At 53.7% G+C, this 26,453-nt stretch overlaps 1 protein-coding gene across 3 annotated transcripts in view; it reads right to left on the bottom strand.

Annotated features, from left to right (window-relative positions):
* CLIP2 (CAP-Gly domain containing linker protein 2) overlaps window positions 1-26,453 on the bottom strand; it is an 89,444-nt gene that overhangs the window by 32,785 nt on the left and 30,206 nt on the right. For all 3 annotated transcript variants that reach the window (XM_074390501.1, XM_039460640.2, XM_039460641.2), the window contains 5 exons: window positions 16,421-16,977; window positions 7,691-7,815; window positions 5,109-5,322; window positions 4,240-4,437; window positions 1,431-1,534 (listed from right to left, as the gene is read on the bottom strand). In XM_074390501.1, the coding sequence (XP_074246602.1) occupies window positions 1,431-1,534; window positions 4,240-4,437; window positions 5,109-5,322; window positions 7,691-7,815; window positions 16,421-16,977 (1,198 nt within the window). The remainder of the gene's footprint in view (window positions 1-1,430; window positions 1,535-4,239; window positions 4,438-5,108; window positions 5,323-7,690; window positions 7,816-16,420; window positions 16,978-26,453) is intronic.

The raw sequence follows: 26,453 nt of genomic DNA, 5'->3' as shown, positions 1-26,453 counted from the left end.
TAAAATGGGAATGGATATAAAAAATTAGCTGGGCTTGACGGCATGTGCCTGTAGTCCCAGCTACCTGGGAGGCTGAGGTGAGAGGACTGCGTGAAGCCGGAAGGTCAAGGCCGCAGTGAGCTATGGCCGGGCTCCTGCACTCCAGCCCGGGGGACAGTGAGACCCTGTCTCAAAAAGAAAAAATAAAGAAAGGAGGCCGGGCACGGTGGCTCATGCCTGTGATCCCAGCACTTTGGGAGGCCAAGGCGGGCAGATCATCTGAGGTCGGGGGTTCAAGACCAGCCTGACCAACATGGAGAAACCCCGTCTCTACTAAAAATACAAAATTAGCTGGGTGTGCAGGCACGTGCCTGTAATCCCAGCTACTCAGCGGGGGCTGAGGCAGGAGAATCGCTTGAACCCAGGAGGCGGAGGTTTTGGTGAGCCGAGATCACGCCATTGCACTCCAGCCTGGGCGACAAGAGTGAAACTCCATCACAAAACAAAACCAAATGAGCTGGCACGGTGGCATGCGTCTGTAATCCCAGCTACTTTGGGAGGCTGAGGCAGGAGAATCGCTCAAACCCAAGAAGTGGAGATTGCAGTGAGCCGAGATCGCACCATCGTACTCCAGCCTGGGCAACAAGAGTGAGACTCCATCAAAGGGAGGGGAGGAGAGGGAAATGGAGTCCCAGGACATGGTGACATGAGTGCCACTCATGGGTTTTGGCCCAGGGTGGGGGCGGGGCGCACTGTGGGTGTGAACTGGCTCACAGCGGAGGGGTAGGGGCCTTACGCCTTCTTCCTAGCGCATGACTCTCCAGGGACACCAGCTGTGAGAACCGACCTCCCTCCCTTCCACCACCCCAGCTATTATCTTCTCAATATTCTGCTGGAGAGAGCAGGAGCAGTGACCTCTGTGCAATGAACAACTGGTGTTCCAAGGCCGGGCGCAACGCTTCATGCCTGCACTTTGGGAGGCTGAGGCGGGTGGATAGCTTGAGGTCAGGAGTTCGAGACCAGGCTGGCCAACGTGCCAAAACCCCATCTCTACAAAAAATACAAAAGTTAGCCAGGTGTGGTGGGGCACACCTGTGGTCCCAGCTACTCAGGAAGCTGAGGTGGGAGGATCCCTTGAACCCAGAGGTCAAGACTGTACTCCAGCCTGGGTGACAGAGCGAGACTGTTTCAAAAAAGTTTAAAAATGTGGTGTCCCTGTGTGCCCGGCACTGTGCTGGATCCTTTACTGTAGTTATATGACTTCTCCCAGCTGCCTGCAGAAGACAGGACCAGCATCCCACTTTACAGATGGGGGGTGACATAACCAGGCATGGGGGCGGGGGCAGGACTGGAAGCTGGGTCTGCTCTTCCCAAGCCTGCCCTCTTCCTCATCCTCCTTAAGGGGGCTCAGGGAGAACGTCCTCCCAGGGCGAGGGTGGGCCGGCACGTACCTCCTCTCCTCCTCCAGCTGGTTGGACAGGTCGACCTTCTCTTTCCGTACGCTGTCCACCAGCAGCCGAGCTCGCTGCAGCTTCTCCTCGGCTTCTGCAACATACTGGGCCCCCAGGGAAGGGCCAGGACATGGTCAGCATGCTCTGGGGTGTGGGGTCCAGGTTGGGGGTGTGGTGGGAGAAAGGTAAGGAGCCGGAGCTGGAACCCCAGTCATCCCGACTCCCCTGGTGGCCTCTGCAGGGCATGCACAGTGGGCCTGGGTATGAAGGAGGGGACCCAGCAGGAACAAGAGAGGCAGAGGCAGGACCCTCAGGCCCACATTCCTCAGCACCTGCCGCCCCCTCAACCCACAAGGGCCTAAGACCTGTTATCTTGCAAACCTGTCGTCTTGTCTGTGCCTCATCAAAGCACAGCCATGAAATTGGCCTTATTGATCCTGGCGTCCAAGGAGGGGCAAGCCAGACCCCAGATGGGGACAGAGGCCCAGGAGGGAGCTCTCCCACCGGAAACAAGTATCAGAGAAAAAAAAAACAGACACGAGACAGCGGCAGACCCAAGGCTCGGAGCAAGGAGTCACTTCCCTGAAATCCAACCCTAGAATCTGCTCAAAAGAATAATCTGAAATGTAGACAGACAGTCATGTATAAATAATTTTTTTTTTTCAGACAGAGTCTCGCTCTGTCACCCAGGCTGGAGTGTAGTGGCGTGATCTTGGTTCACTGAAACCTCTGCCTCCCGGGTTCAAGTGATTCTCCTGCCTTAGCCTCCCAGGTAGCTGGACTACAGGCATGCAACATCACACCTGGCTCATTTTTTATATTTTTAGTGGAGACAGGGTTTCACTGTGTTAGCCAGGATGGTCTCGATCTCTTAACCTCGAGATCTGTCTGCCCTGGCCTCCCAAAGTGCTAGGATTACAGGTGGGAGCCACTGCGTCCGGCCGTAAAAAAAAAAAAAAAATATTTACTACAGCAATATATAGAAAGACTGAAAGATTGGCCCGGCACAGTGCTTCATGCCTGTAATCCCAGCCTTTTGGGGGGCTGAGGTGGGCAGAGCACTCAAGGCCAGGAGTTTGAGACCAGCCTGGCCAACACGGTGAAACCCCGTCTCTATTAAGAATACAAAAATTAGATTAGCTGGGTGTCGTGGCACACACCTGTAGTCCCAGCTACTAAGGAGACTGAGACAGAATCACTTGAATCCGGGAGGCAGAGGTTGCAGTGAGCCGAGACTGCATCACTACACTCCAGCCTGAGTGACAGAGCGAGACTCCATCTCAAAAAAAAAAAAACACAAGTGAAAAATTGGAAATAATCTAAACAGCAGGGGACTAGTCACATCAGACAGCAGTAAGGACATCGCCTGTGATAGACAGCAATGCAGCCATCATGACAGGGAAGACGTGGGGCACGGTGGCTCATACCTGTAATTGCAGGGCTTTGAGAGACCAAGGTGGGAGGGTCACTTGAGGTCAGGAGTTTCAGACCAGCCTGGGCAACATAGCAAGACCCCATCTCCACAAAAAATACAAAACTTAGCTGGGCATGGTAACATGCACCTATGGTCCTAGCTACTCAGGAGGCTGAGGTGAGAGGATCGCTTGGGGCAACAAAGCAAGGCCCTGTCTATTAAAAAAAATAATAAAAAATAAGCCGGGCGCGGTGGCTCAAGCCTGTAATCCCAGCACTTTGGGAGGCCGAGACGGGTGGATCACGAGGTCAAGAGACCGAGACCATCCTGGTCAACACGGTGAAACCCCGTCTCTACTAAAAACACAAAAAATTAGCTGGGCATGGTGGCGCGTGCCTGTAATCCCAGCTACTCAGGAGGCTGAGGCAGGAGAATTGCCTGAACCCAGGAGGCGGAGGTTGCGGTGAGCCGAGATCGCGCCATTGCACTCCAGCCTGGGTAACGAGAGCGAAACTCCGTCTCAAAAAAATAAATAAATAAATAAAAATAAAAATAAAAATAAAAATAAATTAAAAAATAAAAAATAAATAAAATAACAGGATAATGAAGAATTTTCCATAACCTAGAAAATGCTTGCAGTACGGTGGTAAGTGGGAGCGGGGGTGGGGGTGGGAAGCAGGCAGCACGTTGGAAGGTCAAGCATTGCTAGAGGCCAGGAGTTCGAGACCAGCCTGACCAACATAGAAGGACCTCATCCCTACAGTTAAAATATTTTTAAAAGATTAAAAAGCAGAACTAAGCATGGTGGCTCCCCTGTAACCCTAGCACTTTGGGAGGCTGAGGCGGGCAGATCACTTGAGGTCAGGAGTTCGAGACCAGCCTGGCCAACATGGTGAAACCCTATCTACCTAAAAACACAAAAATTAGCTGGGTTTGGGGGCAGGCACCTGTAATTCCAGCTACTTGGGAGGCTCAGGCAGGACAATCACTTGAACCCGGGAGGTGGAAGTTGCAGTAAGCCAAAATTGCGCCACTGCACTCCAGCCTGGGTGACAGAGCGAGACTCCATCTAAAAATAAATAAATAAAAAATAAAATAGGGCATTGCTTATAGCCGTCATTGGAAAATAAATAAATAAATAATAAGATAGGAGAATATACAAGTTTAGAGCCAGATTCTGAAAGCAGGTGTACATATCCTTACACACAGGCAGAAAAGAGTGGAAGGAAATTCACCAGGTCACTGAGGCTTATCTCTGGAGAGTGGGGACGGGTACTGCCTGTGTTATCTTCATACTTCTCTTCGCTCATCCCCCACGGTCTCTGCTCTGGGGTGGGTGAGATGCTATGAGGCTGGCTGGAGAAGGTCCGCCCCCCAGCCCCACCTGCCACCCACCTGCTCATGCTGTGCCTTGAGCAGGGCGATCTCCTTCTCCACCTCACAGATGTGGCTCGTGGCCTTGGCCACCTCGGCCCGCTCCAGGTCCCGTTCGGCCAGCAGCTGCTCAATGTGCTGCTGCTTCTCCTTCAGCGCCTCCTGCAAGGCCGTGGTGCCCGAGATCTTTCGGGCGTAGCGTGAGGAGGTCTCCGTGAGCTGCAGGAAGGCGTGGGTGCAGGCGGGTCTCAGGGATCTGAAGCACTGCGGGGCAGGCTGGCTCTGTCCCGCCTAACCTAAAGTAACCCAGCAGGTGGGGCCCCAAGTGCCTTGACCCCCAGGGTCCCGCTCTTCCCCTCCCAGTACTCTGACATCCTGTCCCCCTGGCCTGCTGTCTCACCCCGAGGGTGGGGGGGTGGAATCCTAATGTTTGAGATTCAGGAAACTCCCCATCTCAGGAGAGTCAGCTCCTGATAGCCACAGCCTCTGACTCCCTCACTTTGGCCCCTTTTTTTCCCGAGGCAGGAAGAACCTCAAACCCTAGATTGGGTTTGGACAGAAGACAATCTGCCCATAGCCACCGAGCAGCCGCCTCTTTTCCCTTCATCCAGGGTCCAATGCCAACCTTTCTGGACCCCCTGCCCTGCATCTGTATAACCCTCCTTAACTTCCAGAGAAAGGCTCAGGCTAAATAAATTACTTATATAAAAACAACAATAAACATAAATGGCTCAATCTTCCCTATTAAAAGACACGCACTTTCATCTTTGTTCAAAAATCCGAAACTGGAACTGTAAGTCAGGGGCAGATCGGGACACCTGGATCTCTATACATCCTCACCCCTCCCAAAATGCACACCAGAGAACCCCCTTCTGCAGCCCCACCCTCACCAGGCCACTGCGGCTGGGCCGGCCCCCCACGGAGGAGGCCACAGAGCTGACAGAGCTGATGGAGGAACTGCTGGGACTGTGGGTCAGTGCGGACACACCCATGGCCATACGCTTGGTCTTCTTGGCCTTAGCTGGGCTGGTTGATGGGAAGCCAATACGGATCACCTTGTGGATGGGTGCAAAGAGACCAAATTTGGGTGGGCACTGGAAATACCTGTGGAAGCAAGAGAGACCCACACTGCTGTCACGGCCCCACAGCCTGGAGCCTCCACTCCCTCCTCTGCCTCTTCCGTGCCAGGCACAAAGAGAGAAAGACCCCTCCTTGGGGCCCATCTGGAAAGACACTCCAAGGTGGAAATCTTCCAGATGGATAGATAGGACTCTCACAAAGAGGACAGGGGTGAGTAGGGTCTCAGAGTCTCTGCAGCTATGAACAGCCAATGAGGATACTCTTGGAAGTAGGAAATAATTACTGGGACTCACTTTGTGCCGAATACTCATCTCCATTCCCCATAGTTAACTACATTCACAAATGAGAAAATTAGACTCAGAGAGGTTAAGTAACTTGCCCACAGTCACACAGCTGGTGACGTGGCTAAGCTGGGACTAGACCTCCAGTTTGCTGGGCTCCAAAACCCACAGACTGCTCAGAGACCCCAGCCACAGCTGCAGCCTTACTCTCAGGCTACCCTCAGACCACCCCCAGAATGAAAGAATCCCATCAGCTGTCTGCCCACAGAGTCCCTGTATGGAGGAGAAAAATCTTGAGACACCTTGGGGTGGGGTGGGGGCTGCTGTCCAACCAGCCCCTGAATTCTGAAAGCAAAAGTGAGTCAAGAGAAACGTTCATTTTGCTAGCAGGAAGGCAGAGCACTGCCTTGGGAACCCGGGATTCTCGTCTTCTCTCAAAACTTCTCTGGTCATGGATTCTACACTGGACCACGAGAAGTGGGATCATCCAGTTTCATTTCTTTTCTTCTCTCTCTCTCTCTCTCTCTCTCTCTCCCCCCGGCCCCCAACAGGGTCTCGCTCTGTCACCTAGGCTGGAGTGCAGTGCCACGATCATAGCTCACTGCAGCCTCCACCTTCTGGGTTCATGAAATCCTCCCACCTCAGCCTCCCGAGTAGCTGAAACCACAGGTGTGTGCCACCACACCCAGCTACTTTCTGTATCTTTTCTAGAGACAGGGTTTTGCTATGTTGCCCAGGCTAGTCCTGAACTCCTGGCTTCCAGTGATCCTCCAGCCTCAGCCTCCCACAGTGCTGGGATTACAGACGTGAGTCACCATGCCTGGCCCCCATCCAGCTTCTGATTCACCTTGAAACTGCCGCCCCATCCTCCCTTTTCCCACCGCCAGGTCTTTGTCCATCCTATCCTCTCAGCCCCTGCCTATCATCACCCCTCTCAAGCCTCTTCCAAAAGGAAACCCTACCTTCCTTCAAGGCCTGGCCCACGCCTGGCTCCTCCCCGTGCCTTGGTGACCACTCCTGCTCAGAGCAGTCACAGCCTCATCTCTACCACAGAATCCAGCCAGGGACTGCACAGGCACTCAGGTGGCCTCACCGTAGTCCACACCCGCGACAGACATGGTCCACTTGCCACAATGCTCCCCCACCCACCACAAGCCCACAGACAGCTTCAGACCCTCCTAACCCAGCAACGCCCGCAGTCAGTTCCTCTCCATCAGAGACGGCGTGAGGCCTGGAACCCGTCTGTGAGGCCTGCCTTTGGCCATACAGGGCTGAGCACTGTCTGATTATTTCATGTGTCATCCAGGGGACCCGAACGCCAGATGGCAGGGACTGCTGCCTCTTTTTGTTTGTTTTTGGAGACAGAGTCTTGCTCTGTCACCCAGGCTGGAATGACAGAGTGGGGCGGTCTTGGCTCACTGCAACCTCTGCCTCCTGGGTTCCAGCAATTCTCATGCCTCAGCCTCCCAAATAGCTGGGACTACAGGTGAGCACCACCATGCCTGGCTAATGTTTTTGAGACGGAGTCTCACTTTGTCACCCAGGCTGGAGTGTAATGGTGTGATCTTGTCTCACTGCAACCTACGCCTCCCAGTTCAAGAGATTCTCATGCCTCAGCCACCCAAGTTCTGCAATTACAGGTGTGCACCACCACGCCCAGCTAATTTTTTATATTTTTAGTAGAGACAGAGTTTCACCATGTTGGCCAGGCTGGTCTCGAATTCCTGACCTCAAGGGATCCACCTGCCTCAGTCTCTCAAAGTACTGGGATCACAGGCATGAGCCACCGCGCCCAGACGCCCTCTCCTTTTTGAGGGCTCCCACCCCACTTAGCCACGAGCGACATGAAGATGAGAGCATGGGGACAGATTCTCTTGGTGTTTGCCTGTGACTATGCGACCTTGAACAATGACCTCTCTGGCCTCCATACTCTCATCTGTAAAATGGGATGATAATCCCACTACCCACCTTAGTGGGCTGTTGGGAACGAGGGAACAGGGAAGGACGTATATTACGGACACTGGCTTCCTCCAATGTCCCATCTCTGTCCCCTGCGCCCACCCTGGGGAGAGGAGCCCCTTCCCATACTCCCCAGAAGAAACCCTCCATACCTGGTGCCTGCCACCGCCCCGTCATTCTTCCCAAGAGGCTCGTCCAGCTCCACGCCACACCACTCGCCCTTGGCAAAGTCTGTCTCCCCCACGTACCGCACCACGCCGGTCTTTGTCCCGCCGACCTGTCGGCGCACAGGGACACGCGTGTCTGGAGGATGCAGCGGCAGAGGCAGAGACGGCAGGGGCACCCAGCCCAGGCTTACCCCACCCATCCCTTCCAGGACGCAGAGGACACAGGAGACAGGAGAGGGGGAGGGGGAGACACCCAAGGATGACTGAGACGGACACAGGTTAACCAGTGCCTCCCAGGGCCGACCCATGCAAGAGCAAAGGCTTTGGAGACAGACCCGCAGACCCGCATTCAAACTCTGCCACTTAGAAGCTGTGTGCACCTAGGCAAGTTACCTAACGTCTCTGAGCCTCAGCATCTTCATCTGTAAAAAGGGTTTACGTGGCTGGGTGCAGTGGCTCACGCCTATAAGCCCAGCACTTTGGGAGGCCGAGGCGGGCGGATCAACTGAGGTCAGGCGTTCAAGACCAGCCTGGTCAATATGGCGAAACCTGTCTCTACTAAAAATACAAAAATTTGCTGGGCCTGGTGGTGGGCACCTGTAATCCCAGCTACTTAGGAAGCTGAGGCAGGAGAATCATTTGAATACGGAAGGCAGAGGTTGTAGTGGGCTGAGATTGTGCCAGTGTACTCCGGCCTGGGCAACAGAGTGAGATTCTGGCTCAAGAAAAAAAAAAAAAAGTTTTCATGAGAATTAAGTACAGTATATACGGTGTCTAGTATAGACCAGAGCTTCGATAAATGTTCACCCTAAAATCAGCCTTTCTTTTTTTCATTGTTGTTTTCTGGTGGTGGCTTTTTTTTTTTTTTTTTTTTTTTTTTTGAGATAGGGTCTTGCTCTGTCGCCCAGGCCAGAGTGCAGTGGCACACTCATAGCTCACTGCAGCCTCGAACTCTTGGGCTTAAGCAATCCTCCCACGTCAGCCTCCTCAGTAGCTGGGACTATAGGTGTGTGCCACCACACCCAGCTAAGCTTTTAGAAATTCTTTGTAGACACAGGATCTTGCTGTGTTGCCCAGGCTGGTCTCAAACTCCTGGCCTCAAGCAATCCTCAGGCCTCAGTCTCCCAAAGAGCTGGAATTGATAGTTGTGAATCACCACACCTGGTCTGTATCTAATTTTTTTTTTCACTTTTTGAGATGGAGTCTTGCTCTGCCATCCAGGCTGGAGTGCAGTGGCACGATGCATGATCTCAGATCACTGCAACATCTGCCTCCCAAGTTCAAGCAACTCTCCTGCCTCAGCCTTCTGCATAGCTGGGATTACAGGCGTCCGCCATCATGCCTGGCTAACTTTTGTACTTTTAGTAGAGACAGGGTTTCACCATGTTGGTCTTGAACTCCTGACCTCATGATCTGCCCACCTCGGCTTCCCAAAGTGCTGGGATTACAGGCATGAGCCACTGTGTCCAGCCTAATTTTTTTTTTTTCTTGAGACAGTGTTGATTCTCCTGCCTCAGCCTCCTGAGTAGCTGGGACTACAGGTGCGCACCGCCACACCCAGCTGATTTTTGTATTCCGTATCTAAATTTTGATTTGGCTCCAGGCTTATAGTACTATGACTCAGTACACAGTACTCATAGATGAGGATGAGGCATTGCAGTTACTTTTCCTTTCCAGGAAAATTTTTCCCCTATAAATATCTTTGACGATTGTCTGCCTAGTCTTTTATTTATATTTATATTTATTCATTTATTTTGAGGCGAAGACTCTCTCTGCTGCCCAGGCTGGCATATAATGGCGCTATCTCAGCTCCCTGCAACCTCCGCCTTCCAGGTTCAGGCAATTCTCCTGCCTCAGCCTCCTGAGTAGCTGGAATTACAGACACACACCACCACGTCCAGCTAATTTTTTTGTATTTTTAGTAGAGACAGGGTTTCATCATGTTGTCCAGGCTGGTCTCGAATGTTTGACCTTGTGAACGGCCCGCCTCGGCCTCCCAAAGTGCTGGGATTGCAGGTGTGAGCCACTGCATCTGGCCTCTCTTTTTTTTTAATGGAGGTATAAATTCACGTAACGTAAAATTTACCATTTTAGCCATTTTTTAAAATACAGGGCCAAACATGGTGGCTGATGTCGGTAATCGTGCCTGTTTTGGGAAGCTGAGGTGGGAGGATCACTTGAGGCCAGAACTTTGAGACCAGACTGAGCAATACAGTGAGACCCTTCATCGCTATAAAAATTAAAATGAAGCACAACAATAAAAAATAAACATATGGCCGGGCGCGGTGGCTCACGCCTGTAATCCCAGCACTTTGGGAGGCCGAGGCGGGTGGATCACGAGGTCGAGAGATCGAGACCATCCTGGTCAACATGGTGAAACCCCGTCTCTACTAAAAATACAAAAAAAAAAAATTAGCTGGGCATGGTGGCGCGTGCCTGTAATCCCAGCTACTCAGGAGGCTGAGGCAGGAGAATTGCCTGAGCCCAGGAGGCGGAGGTTGCGGTGAGCCGAGATCGCGCCATTGCACTCCAGCCTGGGTAACAAGAGCGAAACTCCGTCTCAAAAAATAAAAATAAAAATAAATAAATAAATAAATAAACATATAAGCCGGGCACAATGGCTCACGCCTTTAATCCCAGCACTTTGGGAGGCCAAGGTGGGTGGATCATCTGAGCTCAGGAATTTGACGCCAGCCTGGGCAACATGGTGAAACACCATCTCTACTAAAAATACAAAAATTAGCTGGGCACGGTAGCAGGCGCCTATAATCCCAGCTACTTGGAAGGCAGAGACAGGAGAATTGCTTGAACCCAGGAAGCGGAGGTTGCAGTGAGCTGAGATTGCACCACTGCACTCCAGCCTGGGCGGCAGAGCGAGATTCAGTCTCAAAAAATAAAAAATCATAAAAACATGTAATTCAGCAGCTTTCAGTACATTCACTGTCATTGCCACTATTTCCAGAACCATCATCCCAAAGAGAAGGCCCGTACCCAGGAGAAATCGCATCCTATTCCATCTTCCTGGCAGCCCCTGACAACCGTTAGTCTATTTCTGTCCTATCTCTACAGATTCGCCTATTCTGGACACTTCATAGAAGTGCAATCACACGGCTGGGCGAGGTGGCTTATGCCTGTAATCCCAGCACTCTGGGAGGCCGACGCAGGTGGATCACTCGAGGTCGGGAGCTCGAGACCAGCCTGGCCAACATGGTGAAATCCCGTCTCTATTAAAAATAGAAAAAATCAGCCGGGCGTGGTGGTGCATGCCTGTAATCACAGCTACTCAGGAGGCTGAGGCAGGAGGACCCGGAAGGCAGAGGCTGCAGTGAGCCGAGATCTTGCCATTGCACTCCGGCCGGATCAAAAAGTGCAAACGTAGGCTTCAAAAAATAAAAGAAAGAAAGAAACGCTCTTCCCAATTTGAGGAATTTTCTTGAATTTATTATTTGATTCTCTCCCCTCCTTTTCTCCTTCTCCCTCTCTGTAAACAGGTTCTCTAATGTTCTTCTCTTCTGGTTCCTGTTTTTTGTCTTTTTTTTTTTTTTTTTTTTGAGACGGAGTCACTCTGTCGCCCAGGCAGGAGTGCAGTGGCGTGATCTCGGCTCACTGTAACCTCCGCCTCCCGATTTTCCTGCCTCCGCTCTCAAGAAGCCGGGATTACAGGCACCCGCCACTATGCATGGCTAATTTTTGTATCTTTAGTAGAGATGGGGTTTCACCACATTGGCCAGACTGGTCTCGAACTCCTGACCTTAAGAGAGCCACCTGCCTCAGCCGCCACAAGTGCTGGGATTACAGCCGTGAGCCACCGCACCCAGCCTGTTCTCTTTTTGTTCTGGTTCCCGAGATATTTTCTTCGCTTTATCTTCTAACACTTGGTGCAGTTTCTTATTTCTGTGATATTTTTCATTTCCCAGAGTGTTTTTGTTCACTGAATATTTACACATACATGAATATTCATACTCACATATTGAGTGGTGTTTTTGTTCATATTTAATGCCTGTATCACCTTCTCTTATTTCTCAGAGGACCAGCCGTTTTCCCCAGAGAAGTCTCCTATAATCTCCACTGTGGAGGGAGTAGGCGTGGTCGCCAGGGCTCAGGGAGCCGAGTGGGGGTCGGGGTGGGGGACTTAAAATAGACATATTCACTTCACTTCCTGTTGTAGTCCCATCTGCCTGGGATCCCTCTATCCAATAATTCTCTGTGATCCAGGCTAGGGGAACAGTCGCCAGGCAAGGCAGGAATGGGGACGGGGCAGGGGATCTAAGGTTTTTTTTTTCTTTTTTGTTTTTTTTCTTTTCTGAGATGGAGTCTTGCTCTGTCACTCAGGCTGGAGTGCAATGGTGTGATCTCGGCTCACTGCAACCTCCACCTCCCAGGTTCAAGCAATTGTCCTGACTCAGCCATCCAAGTAGCTGGACTACAGGTACGCGCCACCGCGCCCGGCTAACTTTTGTATTTTTAGTAAAGATGGAGTTTCACCATGTTGCACAGGCCGGTCTTGAACTTCTGGCCTCAAGTGATTGGCCCACCTTGGCCTCTCAAAGTGCTGGGATTATAGGCATGAGCCACCGTGCCTGGCTGAATCTACAGAGTTTTAAACCAATTCTGTTCCTGGCTCCAGCGGCAACCTCATTTTTAGAGGCCGACATGTGGCCAGTTACTGAACGCCCAGGGTTTCTGAGAAGGACTTTGCTTCTCCTCTTCCCCCACCACTAGCTCTTTAAAAAAACATTTCTCTTCGTAGCTGAGTGTGGTGGCTCAAACCTGAAAATTCAACACTTTGGGAGACCTAGGCAGAAGAATGACTTGAGCCCAGGAGTCCAAGAACAGCCTGGGCAACATAGCAAGACCCTTCTCTACAAAAAATTAAGGGCAGGGCTCAGTGGCTCATGCCTGTAATTCCAGCACTTTGGGAGGCCAAGGCAGTGGATCACCTGAGGTCAGGAGTTCAAGACCAGCCTGGCCAACATGGGGAAACCCCATCTCAACTAAAAAATATAAAAATTAGCTGGGCATGGTGGCAGGCACCTGTAATCCCAGCTACTCAGGAGGCTGAGGCAGGAGAATTGCTTGAACACGGGCACTGGAGGTTGCAGTGGGCTGAGATTGCACCAGTGCGCTCCAGTCTGGGTGACAGAGTGAGACTCTGTCTAAAAAAAAATAAAAATCATGAAATGTTAACTTCTCTTGACACCTCAAGTATGCCTCAAGTGTGCCTAAGCTAATCCAGCTCCCCAATTAAAACCAGCTCCTGCCCCACCATCTCCTAGGGCCAACTAGGTGCGCCTGGCACATGAAAGACATGAATTCCAAATCTGACATTTCCGTGAGGTGGGCACTGTTACCACATTCACAGAAGAAGAGACTGAGGTTCAGAGTAGTCAGGGAGTGAAAGAGCCAGGCGGACCTCTTCTTACTAGACTCCACAGCCTTCTCAACCCCAGCTGGGCTGGATTCCAGAGCCCACCCTCCTGTGTCTCCTCCTTGGGTAGGGCCCTGGGGTCTCTGCCGTGGAGGCCTGTCTGTGAGTCTGGGTCGGTTCTCTCTGGTCTCTGGCCTTCAGGCAGGGTTGCTTTCTCAGCCCCTCTGCTCAGGCACCAGGTCTCTGCCACTGTCTCCACACAGTCAGTCTCGGATCCTGCTGCGCTGTAATTCCAGCCTGGAATGTCCTTTTCTTCCCTAACCTAAATCCTAAACCAGGCTGGGCTCAAGTGGCTCATGCCTGTAATCCCAGCACTTTGGGAGGCTAAGGCAGGAGGATTGCTTGAGGCCGGGAATTTGAGGCCAGCCTGAGGAACATAGAGAGACCCCATCTCTACAAAATAAAAATTAAAAAAATTAGCCAGGCATGGTGGTGCACGTTTGTAGTCCCCGCTTCTCAGGAGGCTGAGGCAGGAGGATCGCTTGAGCCCAAGAGTTTGAGGCTGCAGTGAGCTATGACTGCACGACTGCACTCCATCCTGAGCAACTGAGCGAGTCCTTGTCTCGAAAACAAAAAAAGTGGGCCTGGTGCGGTGGGTCACGCCTGTAATCCCAGCACTTTGAGAGGCTGAAGTGGGTGGATCACCTCAGGTCAGGAGTTCAAGACCAGCCTGACCAACATGGAGAAAGCCCGTCTCTACTAAAAATACAAAAATCACCCAGGTGTGGCGGCACATGCCTGTAGTCCCAGCTACTCGGGAGGCTGAGGCAGGAGAACTGCCTGAACCCGGGAGGTGGAGGAAGCAGCGAGCGGAGATTGCGCTACTGCACTCCAGCCTGGGCGACAGAGCGAAACTCCGTCTCAAAATAAAAAAATTAAAAAGAAAAAAAAGAGCTAGGCACGGTGCCCAGTGTGAGCTATGCCTCCCAGAAAGCAGTGTTTCAACCATAGGATGCAACCTTCCTAAAGGTTGAGAAGTCAAGGTCAAGGTGGCCCAGCCCCCTTGCTGACGCCGACCCTGCAGACAGGCTGGAGCCTGGCAGACACTTCTAGAGCCGTGGCAGTGCCCACCTGGTGCCCTGTCTTGCACACCATACTCAGAGATGGTCAGAAGTTCCCACTCCCTCCAGGGAGAGCTGGTGCAGTGGGCATCCCAGGCAGAATCAAACGGGGTCAAACCAGCTGCTCCCCAATCCAGGGACCAATTTGGGCTGGTCAGTAACCCCCAGAACCTCCACTTTCCACCCCAACAGAGTCACAGGCCCATGCCCAGGACAATTCCACGACATCAGCCAGACTCTGCACAGCCATAGCTCCTTGCAGACTACGACACATTCTCACATTCACCAGTTCTCTCTCTCTCTCTTTTTTTTTTTTTTTTTTAAGACGGAGCCTTGCTGTCGCCAGGATGGAGTGCCGTGGCACGATCTGATCTCAGCTCACTGAAACCTCCGCCTGCCAGGTTCAAATAATCCTCCTGCCTCTTCCTCCCGAGTAGCTGGGACTACAGGCACGTACCACCATGCCCAGAGAGGTTTTTTTTTTTGTATTTTTAGTAGAGACGGGGTTTCACCATGTTGGCCAGGATAGTCTCGATCTCTTGACCTCGTGATCCACCCGCCTCAGCCTCCCAAAGTGCTGGGATTACAGGCGTGAGCCGCCGCGCCCGGCCCCCTCGTGCCCCCTCCAATCCCATCTCCACCAAGCAGCAGGTATGATTTCCTTAGCCCATGAATCTGTCACGCAGCTTCTGCAGCTCCCTCGGCTCTTAGAGCAAAGCCCTGACTCCATCCCAGGTCCCTGGCCCTGTGGGGTCACCCAGGTCAGCCTCTGGGTGTGATCTTTCCCTGGCTTCCCCGACTGCCCGCTCAGCCAGCCTCCCTGCTCTTTCGAGTTTCTGGGGGGTTTTTTGTTCTTTGTTTTTTTTGAGACGGAGTCTTACTCTGTCACCCAGACGGAGGGCAGTGGTGAGATCTCGGCTCACTGCGACCGCCTCCTGGGTTCAAGTGATTCTCCTGCCTCAGCCTGCTGAGTAGCTGGGACTACAGGCGTGCACCACCACGCCCAGGTAATTTTTGTATTTTTAGTAGAGACAGGGTTTCACCCTATTGGTGAGGCTGGTCTCGAACTCCTGACTTCAGGTGATCCACCCGCCTTGGCCTGTAGGGAGACACCGATGTCTGCCACCACTGGCCTGTGGTCTATCCTGTAAGCTGGAGGCGGCTGGAGGGCAGGGACCATATCTGGCCATGCTCACCACCAGGTTACCCAGGGGAAGTTCAGGCATGGAGGCATGAGCCTGTAGTCCCAGCCTCTTGGGAGGCTGAGGCAGGAGGATCGCTTGAGTCCAAGAGTTTGAGGCTGCAGTGAGCTCTGCACCACCGCACTCCATCCTGAGTGACGGAACAAGACCCTGTCTCAAAAAAAAAAAAAGCAGAGCCCTCACCCTCGCCAGGGCAGTGAGGGACACGGCTCAGTGAACAGTAGGCAGGCACTTGCCACTTGTCACGGCAGACAAGTTATTAAACTTCCCTGAGCCTCGGTTTCCCCATCGGTAAAGTGAGGATGATAAAATCACATCACAGCACAGGCTTGAGGATTCAACGGAGCCATGGGTGTAAATACTTACTCTCGTTCCCCTGCCCGCAACCCCAAAGCTCTTCCCAGAAAGCTCCAGGAGAAACCTTCGCCAGGTCCCCAGGGCAGGGAGGGAGGACTCCAGGCAGCAATCCCCTTTTGGGGTCCCTGCTCTGGGTCCCCAGACCCCCTGCCCTTCTCCACTGGGCCTTGCAGCTCCGAGCCTGTGCTCTTCCTCTCAGGTTGGAATAACCTCCCACGTTCCCAAGGAAGCCTTGCAGACTGGACACAGGGACTCCTGTCCCCTCAACAGCTCCTCACACCCCAGGCCCAGAAGGCCCCATCAGGGACTTCCCTGTACCCTGCAAGTCACTTCCCAAGGACAGCAAGACACAGCCCTGTCCAGTCCACCTGACCACCACCAGCCCAGGTCGCTGCTGTATTCAGACTCCAGAAGACTGGGGGGTGACCGTCCCCTTTCCAACCTGGCCCCAAAAGCGGGGACTAGTGGAGAGAAGAGGGGTCTCGGCGGGAAGCTCTCAGCTTCAGTGACCCGCTTCTCTCAACCCCAACAACTCTGATCCCTCCGGTTGTAACTGATAAGGCATCTGCACCCCCTGGCCCAGCCCGGGATGTCCAGCTTGGCCATGTGGGGTGGAGCAGGGGAGGGAAGGGAGGCCGGGCCCAGAGCCCGTAGCGCCCGCACTCACCAGCACGCGGTCCCCCAGGCGCAGGTCTTTGTCACCCCGCTTCACAGAGCCGCTGTCCGAGAGGTTGGAGCCCGACTCGTTGCCCGTCTTCACGGAGCTGTTGAGGACGCTCTCCCGCAGGGGGATGACGCGGCTGGTCAGCGGGGGTGTGGCCGCGCCCGAATGCAGGGACAGGTTCTGGGCGGTCAGCGACTCCACCGAGTGGGCATCACTACCTGAGCCCTCGGCCGTGGGCTGCCGGGTCAGCTTGGAGGGCCGCGTGAAGATGCCCTGGAGAGCCGGGCACTCGAAGTAGCGCACGCCGCCCACCGCGCCGTCGTTCTTCCCCACCGGGTCGTCCAGCACCACGCCCGCCCACTGGCCCGGCGCGAACTGCGTCTCGCCCAGGTACCGCACCACGCCTGGCTTCACGCCGTTCACCCACACCCGCTCGCCCACCACAAAGTCCCCCAGGAAGTCATCGCCCACTTCGGCCGCCTTCGGGCCTGGCTTCTCGGGGGCGGCAGCTGCGGCCGGGGAGGAGGAGGGTCCCGATGACTGCTTGTGCAGGGGGGAGCCTGCAGAGGAGGAGGAGAGGGAAGAGGGTGGCTGTTAGGGCCGGCCCGGGACTGGGCCCTGGGGGGCCCCAGGAGCACAGAGTCTCGGGTTGGGAGGGGGCTGATTTGTATTTTTGGCAGAGATGGGAATTCACCATGTTGGCCAGGCTGGTCTCAAACTCCTGACCTCAAGTGATCTGCCCACCTCGGCTTCCCAAAGTGCTGGGATTATAGGCGTGAGCCACCACACCAAACCCATATTTATTTACTTTTTGAGACAGGGTCTGGGTCTGTCACCCAGGCTAGAGTGCACTGGCGCGATCATGGCTCACTGCAGCCTTTGCTTCTGGGGCTCCACAATCCTCCTACCTCAGCCTCCCGAGTAGCTGAAACCACAGACAGCTGCCACTACGCTGGGCTGAGTTTCGTATTTTTTGGAGAGATGAAGTCTCACCATGGAAACCGAGGCAGGCATGGCGGGCTGTCTTCCCCACTATTCCAGCCCTCCAGACGGTCTCCAGGAAAGGTCGCCCTCAGCAGCAGTGTTTCCAGGCTGGGTGCAGTGAGTTATGCCCATAATCCCAGTATTTGGGAGGCTGAGGCGGCCGGATCACCGGAGTTTGAGACCGGCCTGACCAACATGATTGATGAAATCCTGTCTCTACTAAAAATAAAATAATTAGCCAGGTGTGGTGGTGCGTGCCTATAACGCCAGCTACTCGGGAGGTTAAGGTGGGAGGATCACTTGAACCGGGGAGCTGGAGGTTGCAGTGAGCTGAAATCATACCACTGCACTCCGGCCTGGAGGAAAGAGAAAGACTTCATCTCAAAAAAAAAAAAAAAAAAAGCAGCAGCAGCAGCAACGGCTCAAGGAAACTCCAAGTCCCCGGCCAGGGATGAAGCCGTGCTCAAGGATTACAAGCCACCTCCCCACTGGGTGGGCTCAGGTCCTCAGCTGTTGACCTGAGACACCCCCCCCCATGGCCTCCTTGTGGGGTCCAGGTGTTGTGCAAGTGGTCAACGAGACCCCCATCCTCGTCCACAGACAGTGACAGGACCCACTGAAGGCTCCCAGCCTGTTTCCTAACAGAGGGACACAGCCACAGACTTCCCGCATGAAGACGTCCCCTTCTGTCTTTCTTGGGAAAGGAAAGAAGACCCGAGTAACTCTCTCCTGGGCCTCCCCATCTGTCCCCTCCCCAAGCTGCAGCCCAGCCTAAGGCCTCAGGGTCCACAGACCCAGGAGAGTGGAAGGGTGGCGAGGGTCAAGACCAGTGTGGGCAGCATAGCAAGACCTCGTCTCTCCAAAGAATAAAAAATATATAGAACGAGGGCCGGGCGCGGTGGCTCAAGCCTGTAATCCCAGCACTTTGGGAGGCCGAGGCGGGTGGATCACGAGGTCGAGAGATCGAGACCATCCTGGTCAACATGGTGAAACCCCGTCTCTACTAAAAATATAAAAAATTAGCTGGGCATGGTGGCGCGTGCCTGTAATCCCAGCTACTCAGGAGGCTGAGGCAGGAAAATTGCCTGAACCCAGGAGGCGGAGGTTGCGGTGAGCCGAGATCGCGCCATTGTACTCCAGCCTGGGCAACAAGAGCGAAACTCCGTCTCAAAAAAAAAAAAAAAAAAAATATATATATATATATATATATATATGTATATATATAGAACGAAATAAAAGAATTAAAACGGCAGCTGCATTTATGTAGTGCTAACTGCATGCTCCTCGATGGATGGGGCCCTTTTTTTTTTTTTTTTTTTTTGGCAACTGTCTCGCTCTGTCACCCAGGCTGCAGCACAACGGCACGATCTCGGCTCACTCCAGCCTCTGCCTCCCAAGTTCCAGCGACTCTCCTGCCTCAGCCTCCTGAGTAGCTGGGACCACACACATGTGCCACCACGCCAGGCTATTCGTTGTAAGCATACATTATATTCTTATCTTGCAGATTTGGAAACAGAGGATAAGAGACGTGCTCAGGTCACCCAGGCCGAGGAGGACCCAGCTGAACTGGCTTTGGAATCCTCCCTCTTTTTTTTTTTTTTTTTTTTTTCTTTGAGACAGTCTCACTCTGTTGCCCAGGCTGGAGTCCCCAGGCTGGAGTGCAATGGCGCGATCTCTGCTCATTGCAACCTTGGCCTTTCGGGTTCAAGCCATTCTCATGCCTCAGCTTCCTGAGTAGCTGGGATTACAGGCACGAGCCACCATACCAGGCCATTTTTTTTCTTTTTAACTTTAGTAGAGATGGGGTTTTGCCATGCTGGCCAGGCTGGTCTCAAACTCCTGGCCTCAAGCAATCCTCCGGCCTTGGCCTCCCAACGTGCTGGGATTATAGGTGTGAGCCACTGCGCCTGGCCAGAACCCCCCCCACTTGACCACTCGCACAGGGGGTGCCTGGCAGGTACCAGCTCCTACCCCATATCCATTTCTTTTTTTTGAGATGGAGTTTCACTCTTGTCGCCCAGGCTGGAGTGCAATGGCGTGTTCTCATCACTGCAACCTCCGCCTCCAGGGTTTAAGTGATTCTCCTGCCTCAGCCTCCTGAGTAGCTGGGATTGTGGGCACGTGCCTCCATGTCCAGCTAATTTTTGTACTTTTAGTAGAGACAGGGTTTTCACCATGTTGGCCAGGATGGTCTCGATCCCTTGACCTCACTATCCATCCCTATCAGTCTCCCAAAGTGCTGGGATTACAGGCGTGAGCCATCGCATCTAGCCCCCCACATCCACTTCTAGGGCCCTTTCCTGTGCAGAGAGAGCTCTATGTAGAACATGGGAGCACAGGTGAGGCCTGTTTCTACGGGGAGCCCCGAGAAGGGTCCCCAGGTGGAAGGTAACCCAGCACGGCTATTCCTGGTGAGACGCTGCCTGCTCAGCTGTCCTGTCCCCAGCTGTCCCGGCCCAGGCAGACGACTCCCACCCCTCCCAGGGGTCACAGGCCCAGGGACCAGTTGTTTCAACAGCTGCAAAAATCCAAGGCACGAGCCGATGGCAACTGCACTTGGGTATTTCGCTTCATTCTTCCTCTTAGTAGGGGGACCCTCAGCTGTCCCCGCATCACAGGGACAAAACCCTCTTCAGATTCCCTGCATGCTGAGGCGTTTTCAGCTTCCTGCAGTTGGGAAACCATGGGAAATTTCCCATCTCTCCAGGGAGTCAGCAGGGACATATTGGCTTGGCCAGGGCAAGCCAAGTTGATGGTTTTCTGTGTCAGTGGCTCAGTTTCCTCATAACATAACGAAGGACGAGGTCAGAAATAGGAAGGGTCGGCCGGGCGCGGTGGCTCACACCTGTAATTCCAGCACTTTGGGAGGCCAAGGCGGGCGGATCACCTAAGGTCAGGAGTTCAAGACCAGCCTGACCAACATGGAGAAATTGTGTCTTTAACAAAAAAATAAAAAAATAAAAATAGCTGGGCATAGTGGTGGGCGCCTATAATCCCAGCTACTCGGGAGAAGCAGGAGAATCGCTTGAACCTGGAAGGCGGAGGTTGCAGTGAGCTGACATGGCGCCATTATGTTTCAGCCTGGGTAACAAGAGCGAAACTCTATCTCAGGGAAAAAAAAAACATACACACACACAAAAAACAAACAAACAAACAAAAAAATTAAAATAAACCTCCTACATGTAGTTGATCCATGCCCAAGACAGCGATTCCCACTCAGACAAGAGGCACAAGGGAATGTACTCCAAGTTTCAAGTTCAAAGCGTGACAAGGGCCTAAGGACACCAGGGAAGGGTGGCCGCAGCTAGCAGTGTGGTCCTGCAGCTGGCGGGGACAATGAGGGCGCCCAGATGACGCAGTCTCCCCTCGGCCTTGGAGGATGCAAGTCCTGCCCTGCCTGAGGAAGACGAGACTGACCTTTTCCATTCCTGCCCAATGTCCAGGGACCCCATTTCCTGAGCATCTACTAGATCAGACCCTGTGTCAGACACTGTGAAGAGCGGGCACGGCCAGACGGGGCCCGGCAAGGGGACAGAGTGCGGATGCCAGCAGCTACAATTCAGCTCGCCATGTCACCTCTGTAAGTGAGGAAGGGACCCGAAGTGTGGGACCCAGGGGAGGTGGAGGGGGGTTCCTCCTTGAATGGAGGTGTGGGCATTTCCCATGCCCTCTTGTCTCAGAAGGACAGAGCTGGCTCCCCCATCTCCTCAGAGGAGCCTTTCGTGACTGCTTTATCTAAAACTCATCACCCCGGCCGGGCACGGTGGCTCACGCCTGTAATCCCAGCACTTTGGGAGGCCGAGGCAGGCAGATCTTGGGGGTCAGGAGATCGACGCCATCCTGGCTAACATGGTGAAACCCTGTCTCTACTAAAAATACAAAATATTAGCTGGGCATGGTGGCAGGCACCTGTAATCTCAGCTGCTCGAGAGACTGAGGCAGGAGAATTGCTTGAACCCGAAAGGCAGAGGCTGAAGAGAGCTGAGATCATGCCACTGCACTCCAGCCTGGGCGAGACAGTCTCAAAAAAAAAAGAAAGAAAAAGAAACAAACAAATTGATCCCCACTTGCTCAGCTCAGTCAAGATCGAGACCCGCCTCCTCGAGGACCTCACAGCCAACATTCTCAACCCGCAGGAGCTCCCTCCTCAGCCCTGGCCAAAGCTCCCCACCATCCTCCCCATCTCAGGAGGCCCTGCACCCACCCGTGCGCTCAGGCTGCAAACCCACTGCTCTACGGGCTCACCCTTCCCCTAGTCTAGCAATTCCACAGAAGAAATCACTCCTAATTCATTTATGCCTCCTTCTCGGGGCTCAGAGGCTCGCCTAACTTTTTTTTGTTGTTGTTGTTTTTTTAGACGGAGTCTCGCTCTGTCACTCAGGCTGGAGTGCGGTGACATGATCTCGGCTCACTGCAACCTCAGCCTCTGGGGTTCAAATGATTCTCCTGCCTCAGCCTCCTGAGTAGCTAGAATTACAGGGGCCCACTACCACACCCAACTAATTTTTTGTATTTTTGGTACAGACGGGGTTTCGCCATTTTGACCAGGCTCAGCTGGAATTCCTGACTTCAGGTGATCCGCCCACCTCAGCCTCCCAAAAGTGCTGGGATTACAGGTGTAGACCCAGCCAGAAATAAAATATTTTTGAAAGAAAAAGTAAAATAAGGGAATGCATTCTTTGGCCTATTTCCAATAATTCAGAAAGGAAAAAAACTGCCTATCTTGACCTTCACACATACACACACAAAAACCTGAATCTCAGTCCCTCCAAACTGAGGAGCAGTGACATAAATTATGTTCACGTCATTCTAATTATTAGGCAACCTTTAAAACATTATTTGTCCAGGTTCTGTGGGACAGGGTTTATGATGTGATTCTTGGGGACACAACAGAGTTCAGGAGCACCCCCACGTCTAGCACAGGGCACAGTGGCCTGGGGTGGGGAAGAGGAACAAAAAATGAATCGATTAATAAACACTGGTCGGGCACGGTGGCTCACACCTGTAATCCCAGTACTTTGGGAGGCCAAAGCAGGCGGATCACCTCAGGTCAAGAGTTCAAGACCAGCCTGACCAACATGGAGAAACACCATCGCTACTAAAAATACAAAAATTGTCTGGGTGTGGTGGTGCACACCTGGAGTGTCAGCTACTTGGGAGACTGAGAGAGGAGCTGGAGGTCGCAGCGAGCCATGATCGTGACACTGCCCTCCAGCCCAGGTGACAGAGTGAGACCCTCAAAGAGGGGAGGGGAGGGGAGGGGAGGGGAGGGGAGGGGAGGGGAGGGGAGGGGAGGGGAGGGGAGGGGAGGGGAGGGGAGGGGAGGGAAGGCACTATGTCAATACCGCAGCCATCAACCAGGCTGTGTGGGTCAAAGCTCCGTCCTTCTGCCTCGAGTACACACTCTCCTCTCGGGATCATCTAAGGAAACCCTCCTTTCTGCCCACAGCAACTCCACAACCCCTCATCTGCAGCCATCCCAAGGGGTGCACTGCGTCTCTCTCCCTTCCAACCCCACAGGGCTCTGTTCCCCCTTTAGTTTGCACGACCTGCCTCCCAGGCTAACTGGGGTGCATGTCTGCACACCCCCGGAACAGGAGCCCCAGGAGATGGACTCTCACCAATGCGCCTCTCATCCCCTGGGCCCCCTGGGCTGAAATGCAGACAGATGGCACAACCTGACTCCCCCTTCCTGGTGGCCCCAGAGGAACATGCATCAATGCCCTGAACATCTCAAACAGCTTGCTCTCCTGAGCCCCCTCTTCTCTCCAGAAGGTGCTCAAAGGCAGAGGTTACGAAGGAAGGAATGGGGTCTCCTTAGCTTCCCTCAAGGGAGCCGCTTTCCCCTCCGCCAGCCCCACGTTGGGTCCACCGCAACCTGGTTCCACCCTTCAGTCCATGCCTCCTCCAGGGAGGCAGGGAGGGGTCCCTCTGAAGCTCACCTCTCTCCTGTGGCCACCCCGGCCCCAGCCTCTGGAGCATCGCCCTAAAGAAGGGACCTCCCTCCATCAGCCCACGCCACCTGAATCCCAGGCCTTGCTCAGCATTCTTCCTGAACCAAACGGAACTCCAAACCCCGCTTCCGTGCGCCCTCCTCCCAAACCAGGAGAACAGAGCCCCTGCCCAGCAGACTCGTCTAGGGAACCCAGGGCAAGAGCGGCCCGGATGGCTTACCCCGAAAAGAACAGAGCCAGCTCCCCATGGAGAAGCCCGTGGCCAGGCCACCAGGCAGGCAGGCAGGTGCTGGCAACCAGGCCCCCGCCCCGTCAGATCGATCCTGGACCACGTCAGGGCATTAGGAGGCAGCCCTGCCCCCACCCCCCGCCGGCCACAGATCAGGCTTGGCTTCCCCGTCCGGATGCCATTTAAAAGTTTAGGATGTGGTCAGTGGAGAGCCGAGAAGCTGACCTTGAAGGGACGAGCTTGCCCAACATCTCAGACAAGTCACTTAAAGTGCGGACAATCCCACCTGCTCTCCTGGAGCTGGGGTGGCTCCTGGAAACTTATGGAAAGGAAAGAGAAAGACACCATCCTCTGGTGGGGTAGGGCCCCCGCCCCAGGCACTTCCGGCTCATGCCAAGGTCTGGAACACACACAGGGTGCGGGGAGATTGCGCTAGTGAGTTAGAACCAAAATGCTGGCGCACACCTGTTACCCCGGCACCTTGGGAGGCTGAGACAGGCAGATCACTTGAGGTCAGGAGTTCAAGACCAGCCTGGCCAACATGGTGAAACCCCAACTCTACTTTTTTTGTGGGGGCGGGGAATAGTGCTTCCTCTTGTTACCCAGGCTGGAGTGCAGTGGCATGATCTCGGCTCACCGCAACCACCGCCTCCCGGGTTCAAGAGATTCTCCTGCCTCAGCCTCCCAAGTAGCTGGGATTACAGGCATGCACCACCATGCCCAGCTAATTTTGTATTTTTAGTAGAGACGGGGTTTCTCCATGTTGGCCAGGCCAGTCTCGAACTCTTGACCTCAGGTGATCTGCCAGCCTGAGCCTCCCAAAGTGCTGGGATTACAGGCATAAGCCACCGTGCCCAGCCTCCGATTCTACTAAAAATAGAAAAATTAGCCGGGCATGGTGGCACATGCCTGTAGTCCCCACTACTTGGGAGGCTGAGGCAGGAGAATCGCTTGAACCCGGGAGGCAGTGGTTGCAGTGAGCCGAGATCACACCATTGCACTCCAGCCTGGGCGACAGAGCGAGACTCTGTCACAAATAAAAACAAAACAAGTTTTGAAGAACTGCCCAACTTTCCTGAAGCAGCTGCACCATTTTACATTGGTACCAGCAACATATGACAGTTGCTTGAACCCAGGAGGTGGAGGCTGCAGTGAGCTGAGATAGCGCCGCTGCACTCCAGCCTGGGCCACAGAGTGAGACTCCATCTCAAAAACAAAAACAAGGCCAGGTGCAGTGGCTCATACCTGTAATCCCAGCACTTTGGGAGGCTGAGGTGGGCGGATCACCTGAAGTCGGGAGTTCAAGACCAGCCTGGCCAACATGGAAAAACCCTATTTCTACTCAAAATACAAAAAAAAAAAAAAAAAAAAAAAAAAAAAAAAAAAAATAGCCAGGTGTGGTGGCCCATGCCTGTAATCCCAGCTACTTGGGAGGCTGAGGCAGGAAAATTGCTTGAACCTGGGAGGTGGAGATGAGGTGAGCCGAGATCACACCATTGCACGCCAGCCTGGGTGACGAGGGCGTAACTTCATCTCAAACAAACAGAAAACAAAAACAAAACGCCCTGGGCCCAGCCCTGTGTGCGCCCTGGAGGGGCAGCTGGGGACAGGACATAGGACCTCACCTCACATGGCCCCGCTCCCCACCTAAGGGTGGGTGACACACACACACTCACACTTGTCCCGAATCTCCTGGATCCTGAGGCAAGGCCATAGGAAAGTTAGGAGACAACGGTGACCAACCTAATGGGAACAGGGAGCTTTTCCTCCCATCCACCTGTCCGGGGCATGAGCCAGCTGTGTGGGGCTGGGACTGGACTCAGGTCCCCAGGCACCCCACCCGTGAGGCAGCAGGGGCTCAGTCTGGCATGAGGCTCAGCTCCTGGCCCTGTAGCCTGGGCAATGCAGCTGAGAGGCCAAGCCTCAGCGCTCTCATCTTTATTTTTATTTTATTTTATTTTTTAGATAGAATCTTCCTTTGTCACCCAGGCTGGAGTAGAGTGGCGTCATCTTGGCTCGCTGCAACCTCCACGTTCCGGGTTCAAGCCATTCTCCTGCCTCAGCCTCCCAAGTGGCTGGAATGACAGGTGCCTGCCAACCCGCCTGGCTAATGTTTGTTATTTTTAGTAGCGACGAGGTTTCGCCACGTTGGCCAAGCTGGTCTCGAACTCCGGACCTCAAGTGATCTACCTTCCTTGGCCTAAAGTGCTGGGATTACAGGCGTGAGCCACCACCCCCAGCCGATGGTCTCATCTTTAAAATGGAAAGAAGAGGAAGTGGAGGGAGAGAGCTTGGCAGTGGCACTTGGCTGGCCTCTGGGATCATCAGTCCCACGAGTCCTCACCCAGGACCCTTCTCACTGCAGCCCAGCGCCCCTGCTTTTTTATTTTTCTCTTTGAGATAGAGCCTCACTCTGTCATCCAGGATGGAGTGCAATGGCCTGATCATGGCTCACTGCAACCTCCGCCTCCCGAGTAGCTGGAATTTCAGGTGTGGGCCCCCACACCAGCTAATTTTTATATTTTTAGTAGACACGAGAATTCACCATGATGGCCGGGCTGGTCTTGACTTCCTGACCTCAAGTGATCTGCCCGCCTCTCTCAAAGTGCTGGGATTACAGGCATGAGCCACTGCCGGGCCTCAGGGCCTTTGTAGCCTCTGCTCCCTTTGCCTGGATGCTTTTCCCTCAACCGCAGCCAGGGTGACTCCAGCTCATCACCTGAATCCTTGCTCTCGTGCCACCCTAGGAGCCAGGCCGTCCCTAACTGCCCTGCCCGCAGCAGCCTCAGGGTTTGCTTGGTGACACGAAGCCGGGTCCCTGACCATGCTGCTCCACCCAGGACTTTGTCCCCTTGGTGGGTCCCAAACC

This window comes from Saimiri boliviensis, chromosome 20 (genome assembly GCF_048565385.1).
Source record: "Saimiri boliviensis isolate mSaiBol1 chromosome 20, mSaiBol1.pri, whole genome shotgun sequence".
In the NCBI taxonomy this organism is placed as follows: domain Eukaryota; kingdom Metazoa; phylum Chordata; class Mammalia; order Primates; family Cebidae; genus Saimiri; species Saimiri boliviensis.
The sequence above is the reverse complement of the archived record's forward strand: the minus strand, read 5'-3'. Positions and strand labels throughout refer to the sequence as shown.